Source organism: Morus notabilis, unplaced genomic scaffold (assembly GCF_000414095.1).
Source record: "Morus notabilis unplaced genomic scaffold, ASM41409v2 Scaffold657, whole genome shotgun sequence".
In the NCBI taxonomy this organism is placed as follows: domain Eukaryota; kingdom Viridiplantae; phylum Streptophyta; class Magnoliopsida; order Rosales; family Moraceae; genus Morus; species Morus notabilis.
This window is the reverse complement of record NW_010357396.1, coordinates 339,334-358,476: the sequence shown is the minus strand read 5'-3', so window position 1 is coordinate 358,476 and position 19,143 is coordinate 339,334. Positions and strand designations below refer to the sequence as shown.

General features: G+C 32.1%; 2 protein-coding genes across 2 annotated transcripts in view; one reads left to right on the top strand and one right to left on the bottom strand.

The window, feature by feature from the left end:
• The window catches only part of LOC21395737 (zinc finger protein WIP2), a 26,048-nt gene extending 23,885 nt beyond the window's left edge, over positions 1–2,163 (bottom strand). Inside the window, exon 1 of the mRNA XM_010089943.2 lies at positions 1,352–2,163. Coding sequence (XP_010088245.2) covers positions 1,352–2,026 — 675 coding nt within the window. The 5' untranslated portion in view covers positions 2,027–2,163. The remainder of the gene's footprint in view (positions 1–1,351) is intronic.
• A 10,813-nt stretch (positions 2,164–12,976) lies between these two features.
• On the top strand, positions 12,977–16,923 carry LOC112092874. The gene is made up of 5 exons (XM_024170075.1): positions 12,977–13,101; positions 15,314–15,405; positions 15,491–15,744; positions 16,150–16,242; positions 16,502–16,923. Exons 2-5 carry the CDS (start codon positions 15,321–15,323, stop codon positions 16,736–16,738), a joined length of 669 nt encoding a protein of 222 aa, XP_024025843.1. The 5' UTR covers positions 12,977–13,101; positions 15,314–15,320; the 3' UTR covers positions 16,739–16,923.
• Positions 16,924–19,143: the final 2,220 nt, after the last annotated feature.

Below are 19,143 nucleotides of genomic sequence, written 5' to 3'. Positions count from 1 at the left end.
GGATAGAAGATACAGTACTCTTCTTAACTTCACTGACCAGCTGGTGGTTTTACTTTTATTATTTTCTTTTTCAAGGGAGACTGGCCAGTTACTAATTAAATAATATTGAGGTTTTCAAGCAAAAGAAAATTTAGTTATGATGATTTTTTTTTTTTTTTTTGGATAGAAGATACAGTACTCTTCTTAACTTCACTGACCAGCTGGTAGTTTTACTTTTATTAGTTTCTTTTTCAAGGGAGACTGGCCAGTTACTAATTAAATAATATTGAGGTTTTCAAGCAAAAGAAAATTTAGTTATGATGATTACTTGCATTATAATATTAAGTTTATGTTGGAACACATATTTAATACGATCATTTACCACATGTTCGTTTAAGTCACAAAGTAGAATTAATATATACCACATACGTAAATTAAAGAACAAAAGGGAATTATATATACACAACATATACATATACTGAATATATATATATAGTTATAAGGAAGGTATTTTGTATCAAATTAAACTTGCAGCAGACAAGAAATACATATGCATGTGCTAATCCTACTGTTGGGTGTAGACATGTGGTTGTTAAAAGACTGTGATGATCAGATCACTACTGAAAATCTGAATCCACTGGGTTTCTTTGATGCCAAAAGCATTTGAACTAATAACTTTGTTGTTTTCTACGCAAAAAATACTGTACTACATATTGTTTTTCAATATTAATACTGTATGATATCAGATAGAAAGCTAAAGTAGTACTACTGGCTCATGGGCTCTTCTTCATCATGAAGATGATCAGCTGAAACCCTGGTTTCACCTGATATGATTAACTCCATGACTTGGAATAAGTGTAGCACATTATTCAAAGCATTTATAATATATATACATATATATATATATATATATATACACACACACATACACACACACACAGAGAAGAAGCATAAGGAACATTCATTAATCGCTAAAATTATTAAACAAGTTGAAATATCAGAATCTCTATGATTCCTGTTCTGAATACATAAAGTGTAGTACTATAAGCTGGACTTAATAATACATATGAAAGAAGAACAAGAAGTCAAAAGAACTATAAAAATAAAATTAGAGAGAGAGAGAGAGAGAGAAACCCTCATCCCAGACACTTCTGTAGAAGCAAACTAATTATTTTAGAACTTTCTAATCAATTAGATCTTGTAGTTTCTAATTTCAGTTGGACTGTTAATAATGAAAATAAAGTAGTAACTAATTAGCTAGATTAATTTATAATAATTGCAGAGACAAGAAAAAAAGATTAATTAGAAAGAAATGAAGATCGGAAAAAAGGAAAGCATTGAGATTTAACAAGAAATAAATAATTAATTGTACCTGGAGGTTGTTGTATCTGTTAAAGGATTTGGAGCAAATAGGGCATGAGAACTGAGTTGGACCAACAAGAATCTGAGATGGGGTAGGAATCCAGTACTGCTGAGTAGCATTAGAAGAAGTTATACCCTTGCTAATCTGCTTAGGATCAACAGTACTCACAGCTGATCCTAGTTCTTTCTCCATGGATCCCACTACTTCAGAATTAGGGCTTGGAAATGGCAAGCCTATGTGAAGAGCCACAGTCACACTCTTATCGTCATCATCACCACCACCATCATTACAATCACGATGATGATGATGATGATCTCCTAATATTTCATCTGTTTCAGTACCGGTACTTGAGAGCTGAGTGTAAGATAATTCTTGATCTTGTACTCTCAAGCTGTCTAACAAAGGAAGGGCTTCCTTGAGAGGAGGTGAGGAAGGTCTAGTTGAGTAGTGGTTGTAGTTTTGGTGGTGATTTTGCAGAAAATTAGGAGAAGGAGATACTAATAATTTGTTGCTAACAATATTCATGAGATTATTATTATTATTATTACTACTATAATTATAATTATTATTCAAAGAAGAAGAAGAAGAAGTAGAAGTGAGATGAGGAGAGTAGTAGTGAGGATGAAGAGGCATATTGAAGTTAATCCAACCACTGAAGAGATTATTGGATTGAGGGTTTGTCATGGCCACTCATAGATTTTTTTTTTTTTTTTTTTTTTTTTTTTTTTTTTTTTTTTGGGGAAAAACAAAGAATTATAAAGCACAACTCAGGTATCAGCTAAATACAAGCTAGAATGATATACATATAGATATATATATATATATAGATATACTTGCAGATCCATAGATATAAACACTTAAGAGAGAGAGAGAGAGAGAGAGAGAGAGAGAGAGAGAGAGAGAGAGAGAGAGAGAGAGAGAGAGAGAGAGAGAGAGAGAGAGAGAGAGAGAGAGAGAGATAAGAGGTAACTTTGAAATGTAAAAGAACAAAGGTAAAGAACGAGTGAGTGTAAAAGAAAATGTAAAAAAAAAAAAGAAGTCAAGGAATTTTACCCATCTGCAAAGCAAGAAAAGAAAAGGACATGTTGAGAAGATAAAGTCAGAGATTAGACTTATAAGCTTGCAGGTTGTCTTCAAAGAGAAAAAAAGAAAATATGAGAGAAGAAAAGAACATTCTCTTGTATATAATTATTTTCCAATTAAACAAATGTTTAATTTCTTTTTTATGGTACTATATACTAGATTTTGTGCATCTTGATTCAAGCAATTAGCAAAGAGGTCTTTGTTTTTTTTTTTTTTTTTTTTTTTTTTTTTTTTTTTTTTTTCCAGGCTCTCATTGATCAGTAGTAGTACCCCATCCGGCCTTTGCGTTGAAGGGCGTGTTAAATGTTTCTTATACATCTTTTGGATTTTATTTACAGATTATTATCATGTATTACATATCTATATATGTGTACCTATATACATGTATATATAGACTATAGCGCACATGAAGCTATATATGAGCATTTAATAACTAGAGGGTGAAGGTTGAGCTAACAATATGATTTGACATTGACTGGTTTTACATGGGAGTCCATTTGTGTTTAATTACTCAGCACATCATTTATAAATAAACAGCAAAGTTTGCGCATTTGGATTAAAAAGTGTAGCAAATAAATAAATAAACGGACATAATATTTAGCAAAAAATATGCAGATATACATACCTATATATAAGAGCTGTCGGCAGTTTTGCATTATAAATTGCGCATTAAACACTTGATTAATATGCTCGTACAAAAATAGTTAAGTCATTAACATTGATTTCAATAAAGTTAAATTAGAAAAGAATTATAAAAGAAAAAAGGACACACCAAATGGCATCTACGTGTTATAAAATTTAATTTCTCACCCAACAATTCAGGCACGCAAAACGTTAATTTTCAAGCTATTCTAGGTATATATGACTAGAACTTAAGACTGAAGTAAATATGCAATAAAACGGCCATGATCATTTACACCAGAACACACGACTAATAAACTTAACCCCACAAACGCTGTCTGAATTTCAAGTCATGTTGTGTGTGAATGATTGAAATTACCACTCTGATTAAAGCATACATGCAAATATTTACTCAACTTTTCACTTAGTGGACTGGTGTGTAGAGACTTTGTGAATTCTGTAGACTCCCCAAAAAGAACCAATAGAAGTTTCAAGCAATTTAACCATGTCACGACACGTGGAACCTATAGTAAGCACATAAATACACATATATACATGCATACACACATACACAATATTACACATACATTCATTGGAAACAAAATGCATATTTATTACTTTTGCAAATTAACACTAGTGTGACACGTGGTAGTTCAACTATGAGGTTGAAAACGATAGCCAACTGCAAAAAGCTAGTGGTCAAAAAACAAGTTCCGGTGATGAAGCCGGCAGGGATAGCGACGGCCAAAAAGAAATTTATGCGTTTAATTGAAAGAGAGTTTTGTTTAACATAATATTATATGATCATGTGCAAGTTTTAGTCACGAGTACTATTACAAATTAGATAGCAAGCATCTTTTCCCATGTACTAGATCCTTCTCCTAACTCCACGTACGGCATATATATATATATGTATGTATATATATATATATATATAAATTCATGATGTCTTCAATAATTAATGTAATGTGGTTGTGTGTAAGAGGGAGATATTGAAAGAGAGAGAAAATTAAATGTTTAATGAGGAAGAGTTGTATAATTAGTAGGCAGTGAAGATATATATAAATTAGGTGAAAACTAAAAAAAAAAATAGTTGGGAATAGGACAAGACAACCTTAAATAATTTGCTTGCTCATGATTCATATTAGAATTCAAGATCATCAAGTTATTGGACAAAATCCAGTCTATATATGTATAGATATATATATTTGTGTGTGTATGTATGTTTGTGTAAATATTATAATGTCTGAAATATGATTGTTGAGAAAGAAATGAGTTGAAATATTAGACCATATGCATAGACTCTAGTACAGCCTTGAACAAATGAAAGTTGGAAAACTAAAAAGATCTTAACTAGATGGTATAGTTGACTTCAAACTCATTTGAATTAATCTGTAGTTAATATATATATATATATATCCTAGAAATAACCAACATATATTTTAGTTTTGCGCAACCCATAATAACAAGTAGTCGTTTTAGATGAGGAGCAAAAGAACTAGTACTCCTTCTTGGGGAGCTATATATTGACCATTCGCCATTTTGAAAAAGTGCACCCTATTTACTTATAAACTAATCTTGCGTTCATAATTGTTGTACTTCATCAATTTGGTGTTTGGTGAAAAACAGAAATGAAAAGGGAAATACTTGATAAATATAGTTTGGTATAGTTCATTTAATAAAGAACGTACACACCACCCTGGAAAAACTTGCATTGTGTTGTGTATACCTATATATATAATATTTTAAATACAAAAATAAGGGAAATTGCAGTATATAGGCCAACATTTAAAACTTGTAGAAGTAAATAACTTATTTATTGAGTGTTAAAAATAAATAGGCCATTTACAGTTTTAAACCTTTTATCTTCCAATTTTACCCTTTTTATAGGATTTGTTGTTTTTTTTTTCTTTTCTTTCTGGAGCCTTCGACTTCTCTCTATTTTCTTCTCTCGTCACCAAACGGCTCCCTCTCCTTCTCTCTCTTTCTCTTCTGATATCCCAAAAAAGAAAATCAACAAACACAGTTTTACATTTTTTTTTTTTTTCAGAAATTCCACACAGATAATCAATATATTCATAACAAACAAACAAACCCAAAATAAACTCAAATGATCAAAACTAAAATAATGACTTGCGAAGATGATATCTCTTGCTACGACCGTCTCTATAGCAAAATCAGATCTCGAAGTTAGTTGAGATCGCGATCAACATCAAGACTAGAAAGAGATCCATGTGGCCCAACGGATTATTTCTCTGTCGCGGTTGCTTCGTCACGAAGCCGAGGAGATGAGTGGATCTCTCTTGCAGTTGCTCCGTCGAGCTGAGAAGATCAATGGCGTTCGCGTCAATGGCACTCAGGTGGAAAGGGCGGAGAGATTGAGCAGTCTCGAGGAGAGAGAAATACCACGAAGGGAGAAGAGAGAGAGAAATACCATGAGGGGAGAAGAGAGGGAGAGAATTTTTGGTTTTTTTCTAGTTTTATTTTTATTTTTTATAGAGGGGCAAGTCTGACATTTTAATAAGGTGTAAATCTTGAATTACACTAAATTAACCTATTTTCTAACTAATCGTAATCTTAAGCCTATTAATTTTTATTACTCCCTTAGGTCTCCTTCTCCCTACAAATAAATGAGTATTGGGTTTTGTACTGTCTTTCTAATTGGTTTTGTCCCTCTGAGAGAGAAGATCTCTGCGAGATTATATATTGCACCAAACACAATTTGAGAGAGCGAAATCTTCTCTTAGGTCTCAGCTATATCCATCAATATTCTTTAGTTAATGTATACACGAAGATAAGCATTCTAAATACCCCTAAATAAATTAAAAGAAATATATTCTTAGTGTTGCATTTAGTCATGGACTAAGAAATGAAAAGTGACTAGTGACTATATATAATTATGAAGGAAAATATCCATGTTTTTATTTTTCTAATCATCAAATAAATTATACGGGTTTCCTTACTTCCTATGAAGTTAGCTTATAATACACACACACACACACATATATATAATAATAATACATGTTATATTATATTAATATTATATCATATTAATGAAGAGTCTCAATTTCCTTTGACCAGTCGTCTATATATATATATGGTGATAAATTATTGTCTCCAAGAGTGCACGAGTGTGTGTGGTTGGAAAGCGAGATCGAGATTTTTTGAGTTCCCATACGTGCCCCATAAGTATTTGTTTTGAAGTTTCCAAACAACTATGCCTCCCTAAATTAGAACTCCTATAAAGACCAGATTAAATATTTACTACTTTTTGTTTGTTTCCCAAATCTATTGTTTTTTTTTTCTTTTTTTTTTTGGTATCCTATTCTAAATACCATATGGAAGGGAAAGAAAAAAATTAAATAAAAACGAAAAAGAAAAACACAATAGTGTCTTCTTTAATGTAGAAGCTTCCTGTATCCCCTTCATGCATGTGGTTGCACCCAAAGTTCTAGAGATTACCCTTATATCTAAAGAATTATATGAATATATTATATGGCCCAGATTTTCCATCAAACAATTATAAATGAGATCATTTATATGGGAATTTCAATTGTATAATAGTCACAACCACTAAGACTGATTTCATGTATATATATATATATATATATGTGTGTGTGTTCTTACAAAATAATTAATTTTGTTGATCAGTTGTAGATCTTTTAAAGTTCTTTTAGAAGTATTGAGATATACATGATTAGCAAAGGAATTAGACGCTCATCTACAATTAATAGAATATAATCTAAAGTTAGTCAAAGTGTGAGAAGAGAAATAATAGGACGAAAATGTAATGGTTCTCCACTTCTCCTCTCTGGCCAATTCTTTTGTGGCCTTCCGTAAAGAGACATGTTTTGATTTGCGTGACTTATTATAGTACTATTGTCAGTTTGTAAATCTTGTTTTATTCTAAACTATAAAGCAAATTACATAGACACGGCCATGCACACAAATTGTACCACATCTTTGGCAACATCTGCTTCTTCTTCTTCTTCTTCTTCTTTTTTCTTCTTCTTAATTCATCAAACATCTAATTTGGGAACTTGATAAACTAACTTTTCTTCTCAGTTAAGTTTTTATTTTTCCTCCTAAGAGAGAAATTAAGAAGACGAGTTATAAATGCGAAAAATAAAAATAAAAAAAGAAGACAAATTTGGTGATGGCATTAGTGACATGGAAAGCAGTGGCATAGTACAAACATGTGAGGTTGACAGGTGGAACTGCATGAGATAGATATTTAAAAAAAAAAAAAAAGAAGAAAAACAAAAGAACCAGAAGCGCAAAGCGTATGATTGAGACTCACTGTTCATTCACTATTATGGCGTCATTTTTCGTTTATTTATATTCATTCCAAAACACAGCACTGAAGTCTTATTTGCATGCATTTTGTTCCTTTTTGCTTAAAAGGAACAGTCTTACCTTTTACTCTTTTTAATTGTTTCTCAATTCTCAATTCTACTGAAACTGAAAGCTTCTTATATATTGATCATATTGAATATTTATTATTTTATAAACTAATAAAGCCAACCTTACTTGCCATTTTGTTTTGGCCACCCATTTAAATACATTACATCTATAAAATCGTCCAATCTAACTGCTTAATTATTTACATTATTAGGGATGGCAAGGGACGGATTTGAGGCGGAGCACGTAGCCGTCCCACCCTAAAACTGTGTTCCGCCCTATAAACATACGGGACGGAAAAAATAATTCTCACTCTCACTTCATTACCCTTGTATTTTTTAAATAAAAGATGATATATATGGTTCAATGTTTAATAGTACTCAAGACATATATATATATATATATATATATTGCTGTCAACATATATGGTAGCTAGATAGGCAGTGTACTACTTTATAAATGCCCGTTGTGTGTGTATATATATTATATACACATAATATATATATATATATATATATATTCTTATGGGAATCCTAAATTGATAACTGTTTGGAGAATCACTTTTGCATCCGAAAAACTCATATATAGCCCAATTGTCGTCTACAATTATGAGGAATCAGAAGAGATATTCAAAGAGTATGTCTAACCAACAAGCTAGCTATATTTATATGTACCCTCATTGTTGTGAGTGTGTATATATATATAGTACAGCAATCAAACATATTGCTCACTGGCCTGCAAAATTACCAAATTGCAGTACGTAGTTGAGTGGTTACTTTCTCCCTCTCTCTTTCTCCACAGAGCATCCTAACCCAGATCTCACTAGATGGCCAGATGTACAATTACATGGGGTCCCTAGCTAGCAGTGCATTCAGAAATCATACATATATATATATCTGTGTGTATATATGATGAGATATAGAAATTCTATCTAATATGATGCTAGTTATTATCGTTTAAAATTAGATTATAATTAGAGAAAACATATGCACATAAGATGATAAAATCTGAGTAGCTAAATATAGTTGCTTAATATATACAACTAGTTTTTATATATATGTAGCTCGTCATACATACAAGTCTCTCTAAATATATAAATGTGTGTGTATATATAAACAAAACTGCATGGGCAAATGGGACATGGTTTTGTAGTGAGAAAGAGACGTGTCAAATGGTCCTAGCCACATCAAGTTGGTCCATATCCTTAACCCAAGCAATAGCTATTTGTTTCTCTAACTTCAACTAGTGCAATTATTGCCTTCTCTGCATGAATACAGAGCAAACTATCAATTCCACCGCATTCTTCTGAAACTGTCAGCCCCCTACATCTTATGCGTGGATTGGCCTGTCTATATTCTCTCCAATTCCTCACCCTACATCTTTTACCATTCAACATCCATTCATGACATATATATATATATGTTTATATATATATATATATTTGTTTGTATATATTACTTTCTTCGTATGTCCGTCTAACATGTATTAGATTACATTAAAACAGAGTGTTATCAATAGATATATAGTAACATGTACTTGATTCGTTTTATCTTAAACTTAAGACAATTCTTATATATATGATATTAAAAACAGTCACTCAATCACTACTAATATTGTGTATTTATAACCATCATATATTTTGTTGGGCTTGTATAATATTTCAGTATTACGACGTTTCATTTAAAAACACATTAATGACGAGTGTTTTCGCTACTTCAATTTGCGGCTTTCTACGACCTTATTAATAGTTCCACTTAATACTATTTAGTCAGATAATCTAAATTTAAAAATTGATCATATAATAAAAATATTAATCCTAAAAATACTTGAGCCATTGAATGAGTTGTCAAAATAATACTCAGAGGACGATCAATGAGGAAAAAAAAAAAAAATAAGACAGCGTATATAGATTCTATTTTAGCTATGCAAAGATACATCCTATATTTACTACAAAGTGGCAGCTAGATTATTCATAAATACATTCGTTAATGTTTTTCTTAGTGGGTGTGTTTGAGGGTTAAAACTTGTTGTGACCAAGATTTTTTTTCTACCAAAAAATTTGAATAACACCATGTTGGGTGGTATTCAAATTACCTCAAAATGAGAAAAAGTGAATCCCATGGTAATCACTTTCCTGGGAATTTAAAAATCATAATTCTTGTACCAAATATGGTAATATTACACATTCTCATTCCCATCCTTAAGATTATTGCATACCAAACGCCCCCTTAAATTTTTGTACTTGATAGGTAGGGCTAGGGTTGTTCATTGGTTTGAAACCCACAATTTTGATCGGTTCAATCACTTTTAGAAAATAAGAACCGAAACCAAACCGATAATTAAAGAAATCGGTCAGTTAACCTACCGACAATGATCATTTTTTAACTGATCAGTTCCAATCAATTTAGCAAAAGAAAAAAGTCTAAAATGTTCTATTTCTTAAATTTTAACTAATTTCATAGTTAAAATTCAGAAAATTTTAAACGTTCAAAAAGCCAAAGTAGAAAAAGCTCCACTTTTAAGAATTGAATATAAAAAATTTTAAACTAGGTTTTCTAATTAAATTTTAACTATTCAAATAGTCAAAATTTATTTAAAAAAGAAAGTTTTCAAAAAGCCTAAAATATAATTACCCATGGAAAAAGACTTTAGGCTTTATTATCCACACACACATATTGAGAGTAGTAATTTTTCCATGTGGGACTCCAGAACTCTCAAGCAAAACCATAGGTTCCACCTACTAACTTAATGGGATCAACTTTTATTAAGTAACGGAGTTTTAACTCCATCAAAAATTAATAAAAGTGCTTTTTATGCCAATATAAGATTAAAATTGCACTTTTAAATTATTTATTATCTATTATCTTTATCTTCCTATTACGTATTACTAAAAGGTAAATAAGTTTATGGGTTGGTTTCAAAATGAACGAAATGTTTCCAAAGATTTTTCATTTTTAAAAAAATTCTTATTACAATTGGGTCCAATCCAATGGAACGATCGTGTGATAGAACAAGCTATATATATATATATATATATATATATAATTTGTGAGAAATACAATACCAACAATATATATAGGCCACATATTGAGTTGATTGGAGAATGAAGAACTTAGATGATCCATTTCATTGTCGGGCAACTATTGGAATGAGATTGAATACCAAATATTGTTACATTATTCAAAGTTTCCGACAGATTTTAAAGACAAAATCCATTTTCTTTTTTATGATACACACATACACGTGAGTACTGCCCCAAAAATTAGGATTTTTTTTTTTGTTTTTTTTTTAAAAGTTGTGATATGATATCATGTGAGAAAGGGTCAATTTATATTAGATAACCACATCTGGAGTAGTTATAGATGGTCACGGTGAGATATAGCTAGAGTGGCAGAACAAATGGACCTTTCAATGAAACACTCTCATTGTAAAAGATTATATTGGAGACAGATTCTCTTTTTGATTCTTGAAGCCCATTTTTGCGCACTTTGTTTACATCATATCTATATAGAAAGAGAGAGAGAGTTTTTTTTTTTCATGGGAGTTTATATTGAACATTTTGTCATATAGTATAAAAGAATACAGTTTAATTAAAAGAGTATAAATTCTAACATCATTTGATGGAAATCTAAACTATTCATCGGACTACTGGCTGGATGCATATTTTTCTTAACTATATTAATATAGAATTCGATTTCTCTCATGTACACACATATATGCATTTGTGTGTAAAGTTACCTTTTTTTTATTTTTTATTTTAAAGCACGACTCAAATAATAGAGAAGGAAAGAGCTGAATATGTAATCATTCATGTAGCTGAAAAGGGCATATATACCTGAAAAAATTCTGAAGAATATTCCCCACCAATTCAACTATAAAGAGGAGAGACTTCACGGGACAAAAGATATTGACAAAGTGGTAACGCTTGTAGAAGATGTTGGTAAGAAAAAAAAATTCAATCTCTCAGAAAAAACACCTAAGGGCCTTTTATTTTATCATTAAAAGCCAACAGACGCCCACATAGTTCATGGAGAATTTTTAAAATTTATCAAAAAAAAAAAAAAAAGAAAAAAGATTTTGAGGAAGAACTAGCTTATCCAAAAATTTCAAATTTAGATAACCGAAGACTTGTTGTGATGTTTTCAAAAGAGGCATATCCCGCGAATATAGTGAAAAATAAACAATATTTTTCTGATGAACGATTATTATAATCAAGGTTGAAGCATAGGCTAGAAAAAGCTTTACATATTCTCTGATGTCAATGGGCCATGGAACCCCATCACCATGATATTAATGGCAGTAACGATAAAGTGCTATTATTTCCTCCCTTTTGTTTCTAGCTCCAGCTTGATAATCGGACTTTGTCTCCGGTTTTTCTTTTTTAGATACAAATAAAAATGACCTTCTTTTTGTCTTATGGGGATGATCATATTTAGATCCAATTGACTGAATAATTGGTCAATCCGATTCAATTAATTTTTAGTGGATAACTAATCTCAATTTGATGCATCGTTTAGTTTATAGATTTGAATATAATTTCAAATCTTTTGTGAGAGAAAACACTATAACTTATGAAATAAATTACACCAAAATCTATTACTTTGTAAGTTTGTTGGGGTTTAGAGGGCTTAGAATTTCGTCCCCAAAAAAGAAGGCCGTTAATAGTTAAGTAGTCCTAACTCCTAAAGTGCTATGCACAAATTAATTTTCCCCAAGAGGAATGTCGGGACATAAATATTTATGCTATATCTTATAACCCTTAATTTTTTTTGAATAATAGAGCATAATTCTAAGAAAATTACACAAAAGTAAAGTATTTACCTGTTGTTTAGCTTATAGGCGTGAACTACAACAATTCAAACCTTTTGCTACAATGTTTGCTCTTAAAAAATTAATTTCAATTCAAAATTATGAACCAACACATGCCATAAGTTAAAGTTATCGCATTTTTAGTTTTCTCTTCCCTTTTTTATTAAGGAAAAGAAACAAATACCCTTTAAGAGTGCATAGATTATGATTTTTTTATCTCTTATTCTTAATTAATAATCTTTTTAATCAAATAACTATACTAATAAAAAAATATTAATAAAAAATAGGAGTAAAAATCCGACTGTGTTATATTTTCTTTTTTTCTTTATTCATCCTTCCTAAATACCCAAAATCACTTGCTTATTGGGCCCAAAACCTTAAAAAGGGCCGAAGCAACTAAAACTGGTCATGGCCCGAATCAACTTGGAACCAAGAAAAATGGGCTAGATGGAATCTCTGAACACCAAAATAGAGATCAAGCCCAAGCATGTAACGCAATGATCGCAGCCGTCTGTCACGCATCGAGAAGGAGAGAGCGATCAGGTAACGGTGATTAACATCATTCACCGTACTTCTCACTTGAATTCAGTTCACGAGACAAATGCGTTAACTTGAGTTTTTTTGCACAAAAGAACATGTCCAAAATTTTTTCTATAAAAACCCAATCAAAACCGTCCACGTGTAGTCGTAGGAGACTCATCAACCAGCCAATAAAATGCCCATTTTCGCTCATTTCAAAGCTTCGTCTTCGCCTACACAAAATTATCTTCTCTCTCTCTCCGTCACTTTCTCTCTCTAGACGGAGACCTAGAAAAACCCTCGCAGCCTCCAATCGCTCACCAGAGGTAACAATCCATTACTGAAATTCTTCAAATTTTTTTCCTATGTTTTTAACATTTTCTATTCGGATCCGTTGAAACTTTGTTTTGTTTAAAGGATTTTCAATGGTGAGATTTTTATCTGGTTTTTGTTTGTTTTTCTTTTCCCGAGCTTGGTGTGTTTGATTTTTGACCTTGCAGATCGGACATGCCTTTTTGTTCTTTCAATCATATCTAGATTCAAGGGTTTCTCTGTTCAAAATTTGAAATTTTGGTTGCTCATTACTGAATTTAGATTCATGTTGATGGGTGCTCCGAGAGATCTAATATGCATTTCTTGGACCACTTGATATTGGTTTACGGTTTTTTTCTGAATTTTAATCTAAGCTTTTGAATTGTTGAGACTGAATTTTACATATAATAATCGAAATATGTAGAGTGATTTGTGATATATCATCATTATTGAAGATCTTTTAGACAATTGTACTCTTTGAATTATGGATGATTATGAAGTTCTTTAAGGTCCTATGATTGGTTTTAAGTTTGGTGTCACGACCACAAAGATGAGACTGTGATTATTAGAATGTAATGAAAAAAAATTAACTTAATTAAACTGGATTGTTTAATAAAAACACAAAAATAAATACATAAATATCAATATATTTTACTCCAGAGATTTTTTTTTTTATAAATAATATCAAAACAGTCCATAAATTTAAACTTTACACATTTCAGAGACAATACCGACCAATACAGATCATAAACAAATATATAGTATAATTTTAGAATTTAAAAATTGTAAAGCATCCACTTGTCATGCTGTAAATCTAAACCGCTAACTCTGGAGGGAGGGGTTAAAACATTAAAAATAGAGGAAAAGTGAGCGAAAGACCCAGTATGATGTATTTTAAGAAAACTTTATAAACAAGTAAATACATGAATGAGTAAGTAAATAAAGATATTCAATTCTAACACAATAGTCGAAACTTAACATCCTTTTTTTTGAAAGGGAGTATAAACTTTAAATTTTGTATTACAGGCATCAGCAAGTAATTTATATTATGATAAATTACTCACACAACTACAAGCACAAGTCTTAACACTACCGTAGTGGTCCGGTCTGAGTTTCAGATTCTGCTCCTGAGATAGTTGAATTATGGATTATAGATTGAATTTTAGATTATGAATTTTGAGATTGTTGAAATTTGATGTTGAGATTGTTGAAATTTTAAGAAAAATTTGTCCTTCATTGGTTGACTTGCACTACTTGAAGTATTTAGACTCGAGTGGTTTCCGCCTCATAGTTGAAAACACGACCAACCTAAGTTTTATCAGTAGGATTAGCGAGCTAAGGTACCTCAATCTTTCAAAAGCTTTACTACTTGGAGAAATTCCTCCTCAGCTTGGAAATTTATCCAATTTGCAATATCTAGATCTCAGTGATACTTATCTAACGATAAAAAGCCTAGAGTCGATTTCGCGTCTTTCTTCTTTTCGACTGCTTGACCTTACCGGCACAAATATGAGGATGGCTCATGATTGGGTGCATGTTGTCAACAACCTTCCCCGCTTGACAAATTTGAAGTTAAGTAATTCTAAACTTCCCAATATACTTCCTCCGTCTTTTTCCTTTGTTTAATTCTTCAAAGCTTCTCACCGTCCTTGATCTTTCTGTAAACCTACTCTCTGCTTCAGTATTTCAATGGTTGTGCAACTATAGTAGCCTTGTTCATCTTGACCTCTCTTATTCTATGTTGAATGCTTCCATTCCGGAAGCTTTAGGGAATTTGGCTGCTCTTGAATCCCTTTATCTTGTTGGCAATGGATTACAAGGTTCTATTCCGAACTCTTTTGGGAATATGACCTCTCTTAAATACCTTAGTCTTAGAGGCGGTGAAATAGGATATGATCCTAGAAGCAGTCAATTAGGATATGAGTTTAGAAGCAATCAATTAGGAGGCCCCATTCCAAAATCTTTTGGGAATATGACCTCTCTTAAATACCTTAGTCTTAGAGGCGGTGAAATAGGATATGATCCTAGAAGCAGTCAATTAGGATATGAGTTTAGAAGCAATCAATTAGGAGGCCCCATTCCAAAATCTTTTGGGAATATGATTGCCCTTGTACAACTTGATCTTAGCGGCAATAAGCTAGATGGATCCATTCCAGAAGGTTTTGGAAACATGACTTCTCTTCAACCATAAGTGTTTTCTAATAAATTTTTTTTTTTATGATACAGCGTCTCGATGTTTGGTCCAGTATCTACATACGCCGACTCTGTATTATACGACCAACCTGATCCGACGAGACTCCCGACACATTGTCAGTCAGGTATTATACGCTATCACACATACGCCCAAAACTTGTTACTTGTCGAACTTTCTATAATCAAATTTTGTTATTTTTATTCTTACAGTTCTAGAGCTGACATCTCAACGTCAATCTAGTCGAGGAGTAGCTATAGGTCGAGATATAGTGGAGAAAGTACAAAAAGATAGGAAGTTTTTTGTCTTATTTGACGAGATAGGTTTGTGGAAGGCGATTGGCAAAAACACTAAATATTTTGACAGTGCTGTCGGCTTGCACATAAGAGATATATGTGACCCACACTACAACGCCTGGAAGGACATGCCTGAGGAGCACAAAAGGAGGATTCAAAATCGTATGTTGGTATCTATTTGAAACAAAATTTGTTCTAAAAATTTTTAATTATGGATACAATAAATAAGATTTTTTGTTAATTTTTTAATGTAATCCAAGATTGGTTTAACCTTGACTATGACCGCAACAACGGCATCATTAGAGATGTAGTCGACCGTAAAGCCAGTAAATGTTATAAGGACTGAAAGATTACCTTGCACATACACTTTCAGAAGATGGGAGGGGCAGAAAATGAGGATTTTGTCAGGCAAAATCCTCCTAAAAACTTTAAGAGAAAAGAGCAATGGAGATCATGTTGTGATCGTTTTACGTCCCATGTTTTTCATGTTCAATTTCATTATGTCTTCTTACTTATAATTAATTGATTTATTTAATTATTAAGTATGTTACTAATTCATCTATGATCATTACTAGAAAAAATCTGTTACAAATCAACAATACCGTGACAGTCAAAAGTGGTCTAGCTTCCATGGTAGAAAGTCATACTCACAGTATCGTTTCGGTAAGGTAATATTAATTTGCATACTTGTTCAGTTTTTGTCACTTTAGCTTAATATTTATTTTAACACGTTCAACTTGATTAGGCAAATCCCGAGACCTAGGAGCTAAGATCATTAATTGATAATTGGGGTTACATGCACTGCCATAGACAAAATTTTATCAATCCGGACGCAAAACAGACATTTGGAAGTAAATTTTAAATTTATTTCTTTTTTCATATTTAACATAACATATCATACTATTTTTATTTCATTTACCTTTGTAGGCTCAGATGGAAGTGGAAAGAACAACGCAGATGATACAGTCTGATGGAGAATGTTCATCCACGGCGGTCAATGAGGAGAGGATTATGTCCCAAGTCTTGGGTAAGCGCAGAGGACACACTAAGAGAGTGGGACCGACATTGTCACAGAGGAATTGTTCAAGCGCTTCCACTTCATTATCTGCTTCGCAATCGAACGGGTCATCTTTGGTTAATTTGCCACAGCATGTCAAAAACTGATTGAACAACCTCTACATCCAGCAATGCAACATGTTCGACAACCAGCAGATCATGATGGAAGTCATGCGCTCGATGAATCCTAACATATTTTGCCAGTTAACCGTCCCTAACCGTTGGTTCCTCCGCCGCCTGAGCGAAACAAAGAATACGAGGATGAAGACGATAATGTTGCTAATTTAGGAGATTAAAATATATGTTTTTATTTTTTTATTATTAATATTTTTTTAATATTTTTTTATTAATTTACTTTTTAAGACTTATTTTATTATTGTGTTGACTATTTTATATAAATTATTTATTAACAATATTAATTTTATTATTTTATTTTATTATTAAATTTTTTTCTAATTTATATATATTTAATAAGTACGGGAAAAAAAATAATTTTTGCGACGACAAATCTTATGTCGTCGTAAATAGTTTAAATTACTAGCGACGACACTTTAGATTTGTCGTCGCAAAATGTTTCAAAATCTTTTGCGACGACATTTGTCGTCGTAAATAATTTAGGACATATCATCATCAACATATTCGACAGAACATTCGTGACGACTTATTTACTATAACTGTCGTCATTAATATATTTGCGACGACGTTTAAAACTACATTGTCACAAATATATTATTTACGTCAAACTTTTTACGGCGACTAGTTTGCTACGACAAATCAATTATTTACGACATGGCATCGCCGCAAATGAACTTTTCTGTTGTAATGCTTATAGGTTAATGGTTCACATGAAATTATCAAGAGATCTATTACCAAGGCATCTATCTAGGATAATGAAACCCAACACCTCAAGTTCGAGGAGACTCAACATAAATTGCTAAAGAAGTTCATTCATTTAAAACACCACTTGGAATATGCGGAAAAATGCGAATACGATAATTCGCTATGATAGGCATCCTGAAACCAATGAACTAGGACTTTCTACGCATTTTTTTTTTGTGGATTCACACATGTCAAACGATGGAAATGAAGATCCATCTTGCGACTCTGCTGGCAGCATTATAATATCGGTTGTCACACTCAATCATTCTATCAATGAGAAAGAAATGAAATTCCAATCTCAATAAAATAGGACCACTCATCTCATTCGAGTCTTTATCAGTTTCAGAATTATAGAATGAGACATGAAAATGCTTTGTCATCTAGGAATATCATATCCGAAATATTATCAAGTCCAGCTAGAAGTCAATCAACAACATATACTTCCAACCACTGGAATAGAGACACTCAATTCTGGGGATGATCAAACATAAGAACGTCAATCATCGACTTGGAATCTAGAAAGTCGAAGAAATTTCCATAGTCAAATTTGACTCTAAAAGAATAACAAATAGGAATTTAATATCAGATAAATATGAAATTAAATAACGATTAAATCTCTAAAATCCAGTGACTGAACAAGGATTTTCGAAGCTAAGATTGACTACAAGTCTCACACCAATGATAACCGTACACTCGAAAGAAAATGAACGTTATGACATGTTTTCGTATTAGGAAGGAAATCACCGGGACTAACATTCGAAACAAGGAGTAGTCTTGATCTTAGAATAACATTGATTCATGATAGAAAGATAATAGGAGTCAAAATACGGTTATCAAGTAGAAAGTCCAACTCCAGTTCAAAACAGATTAAGAATATAACTCGAAATTAGAATCCCAAAAGCGAAAATGGCAAAGAATGGTATAGGATTAATATTCATAGTCAATGTCTTACAATGCATGGTTCAAGTTAACGAGGGAATCACCGAGACTAACACTCGAGACAAAAAAGAATTTCGATTCTTGAGTGACATAGGACTATGATAGAATGATGACACGATTCAATACGTTTAATAATAACGAAGAGACCAACTCCTGGTCAAAACAAATTAAGAAAGGAATCCGAAGTTAGAATCTTAGAACCTGTGGGTTATGACTTACTACGCTTCCAAACAAGGTCGAACATAATTAATATCAGAGATAGACGTCAATCTCTCGACGGGGTTTGTAGCCATCATTGTCATCAATCGAAGAAAGAACGATGTCTCATCAATAGAAGAACCCATGAAGTAAACACTCTTGAGCAAAACTCTCTCAAGAGATAAAAGAGTGCATCAATGAATTGAAATGAGTAGCTAGGATACAAAGCTAGATTGCAAGACTAAACTTGCGCATTGATCAAATTGGAAAGAACCAAACAAGGAGGAAAGAAACTTTAACGATTAAGACTGCTCAATTTTAAGTCGTCGCTATCCATCGACTTAAACTCCCACATTAGATGTGTCGAAAGGTGGAATGAACCAAAATCGAGAATTCAACTACACGGAAGTCAGAACGAATATCTTAAAACTGAAATCCTCATGAGAATTTTGAAGTCAATACTGATTTTGAATTTGAAACTGACAAGAGTCAATATC

Bases quoted from the DNA above. Each gene is read 5' to 3' on its own strand.
- LOC112092874 (XM_024170075.1), top strand. From the start codon at position 15,321: ATGTTTGGTCCAGTATCTACATACGCCGACTCTGTATTATACGACCAA. The intron at 15,406-15,490 runs GTATTATACGCT...TTATTCTTACAG, and splicing joins CCCGACACATTGTCAGTCAG to TTCTAGAGCTGACATCTCAA. The intron at 15,745-16,149 runs GTATCTATTTGA...GATCATTACTAG, and splicing joins GGATTCAAAATCGTATGTTG to AAAAAATCTGTTACAAATCA.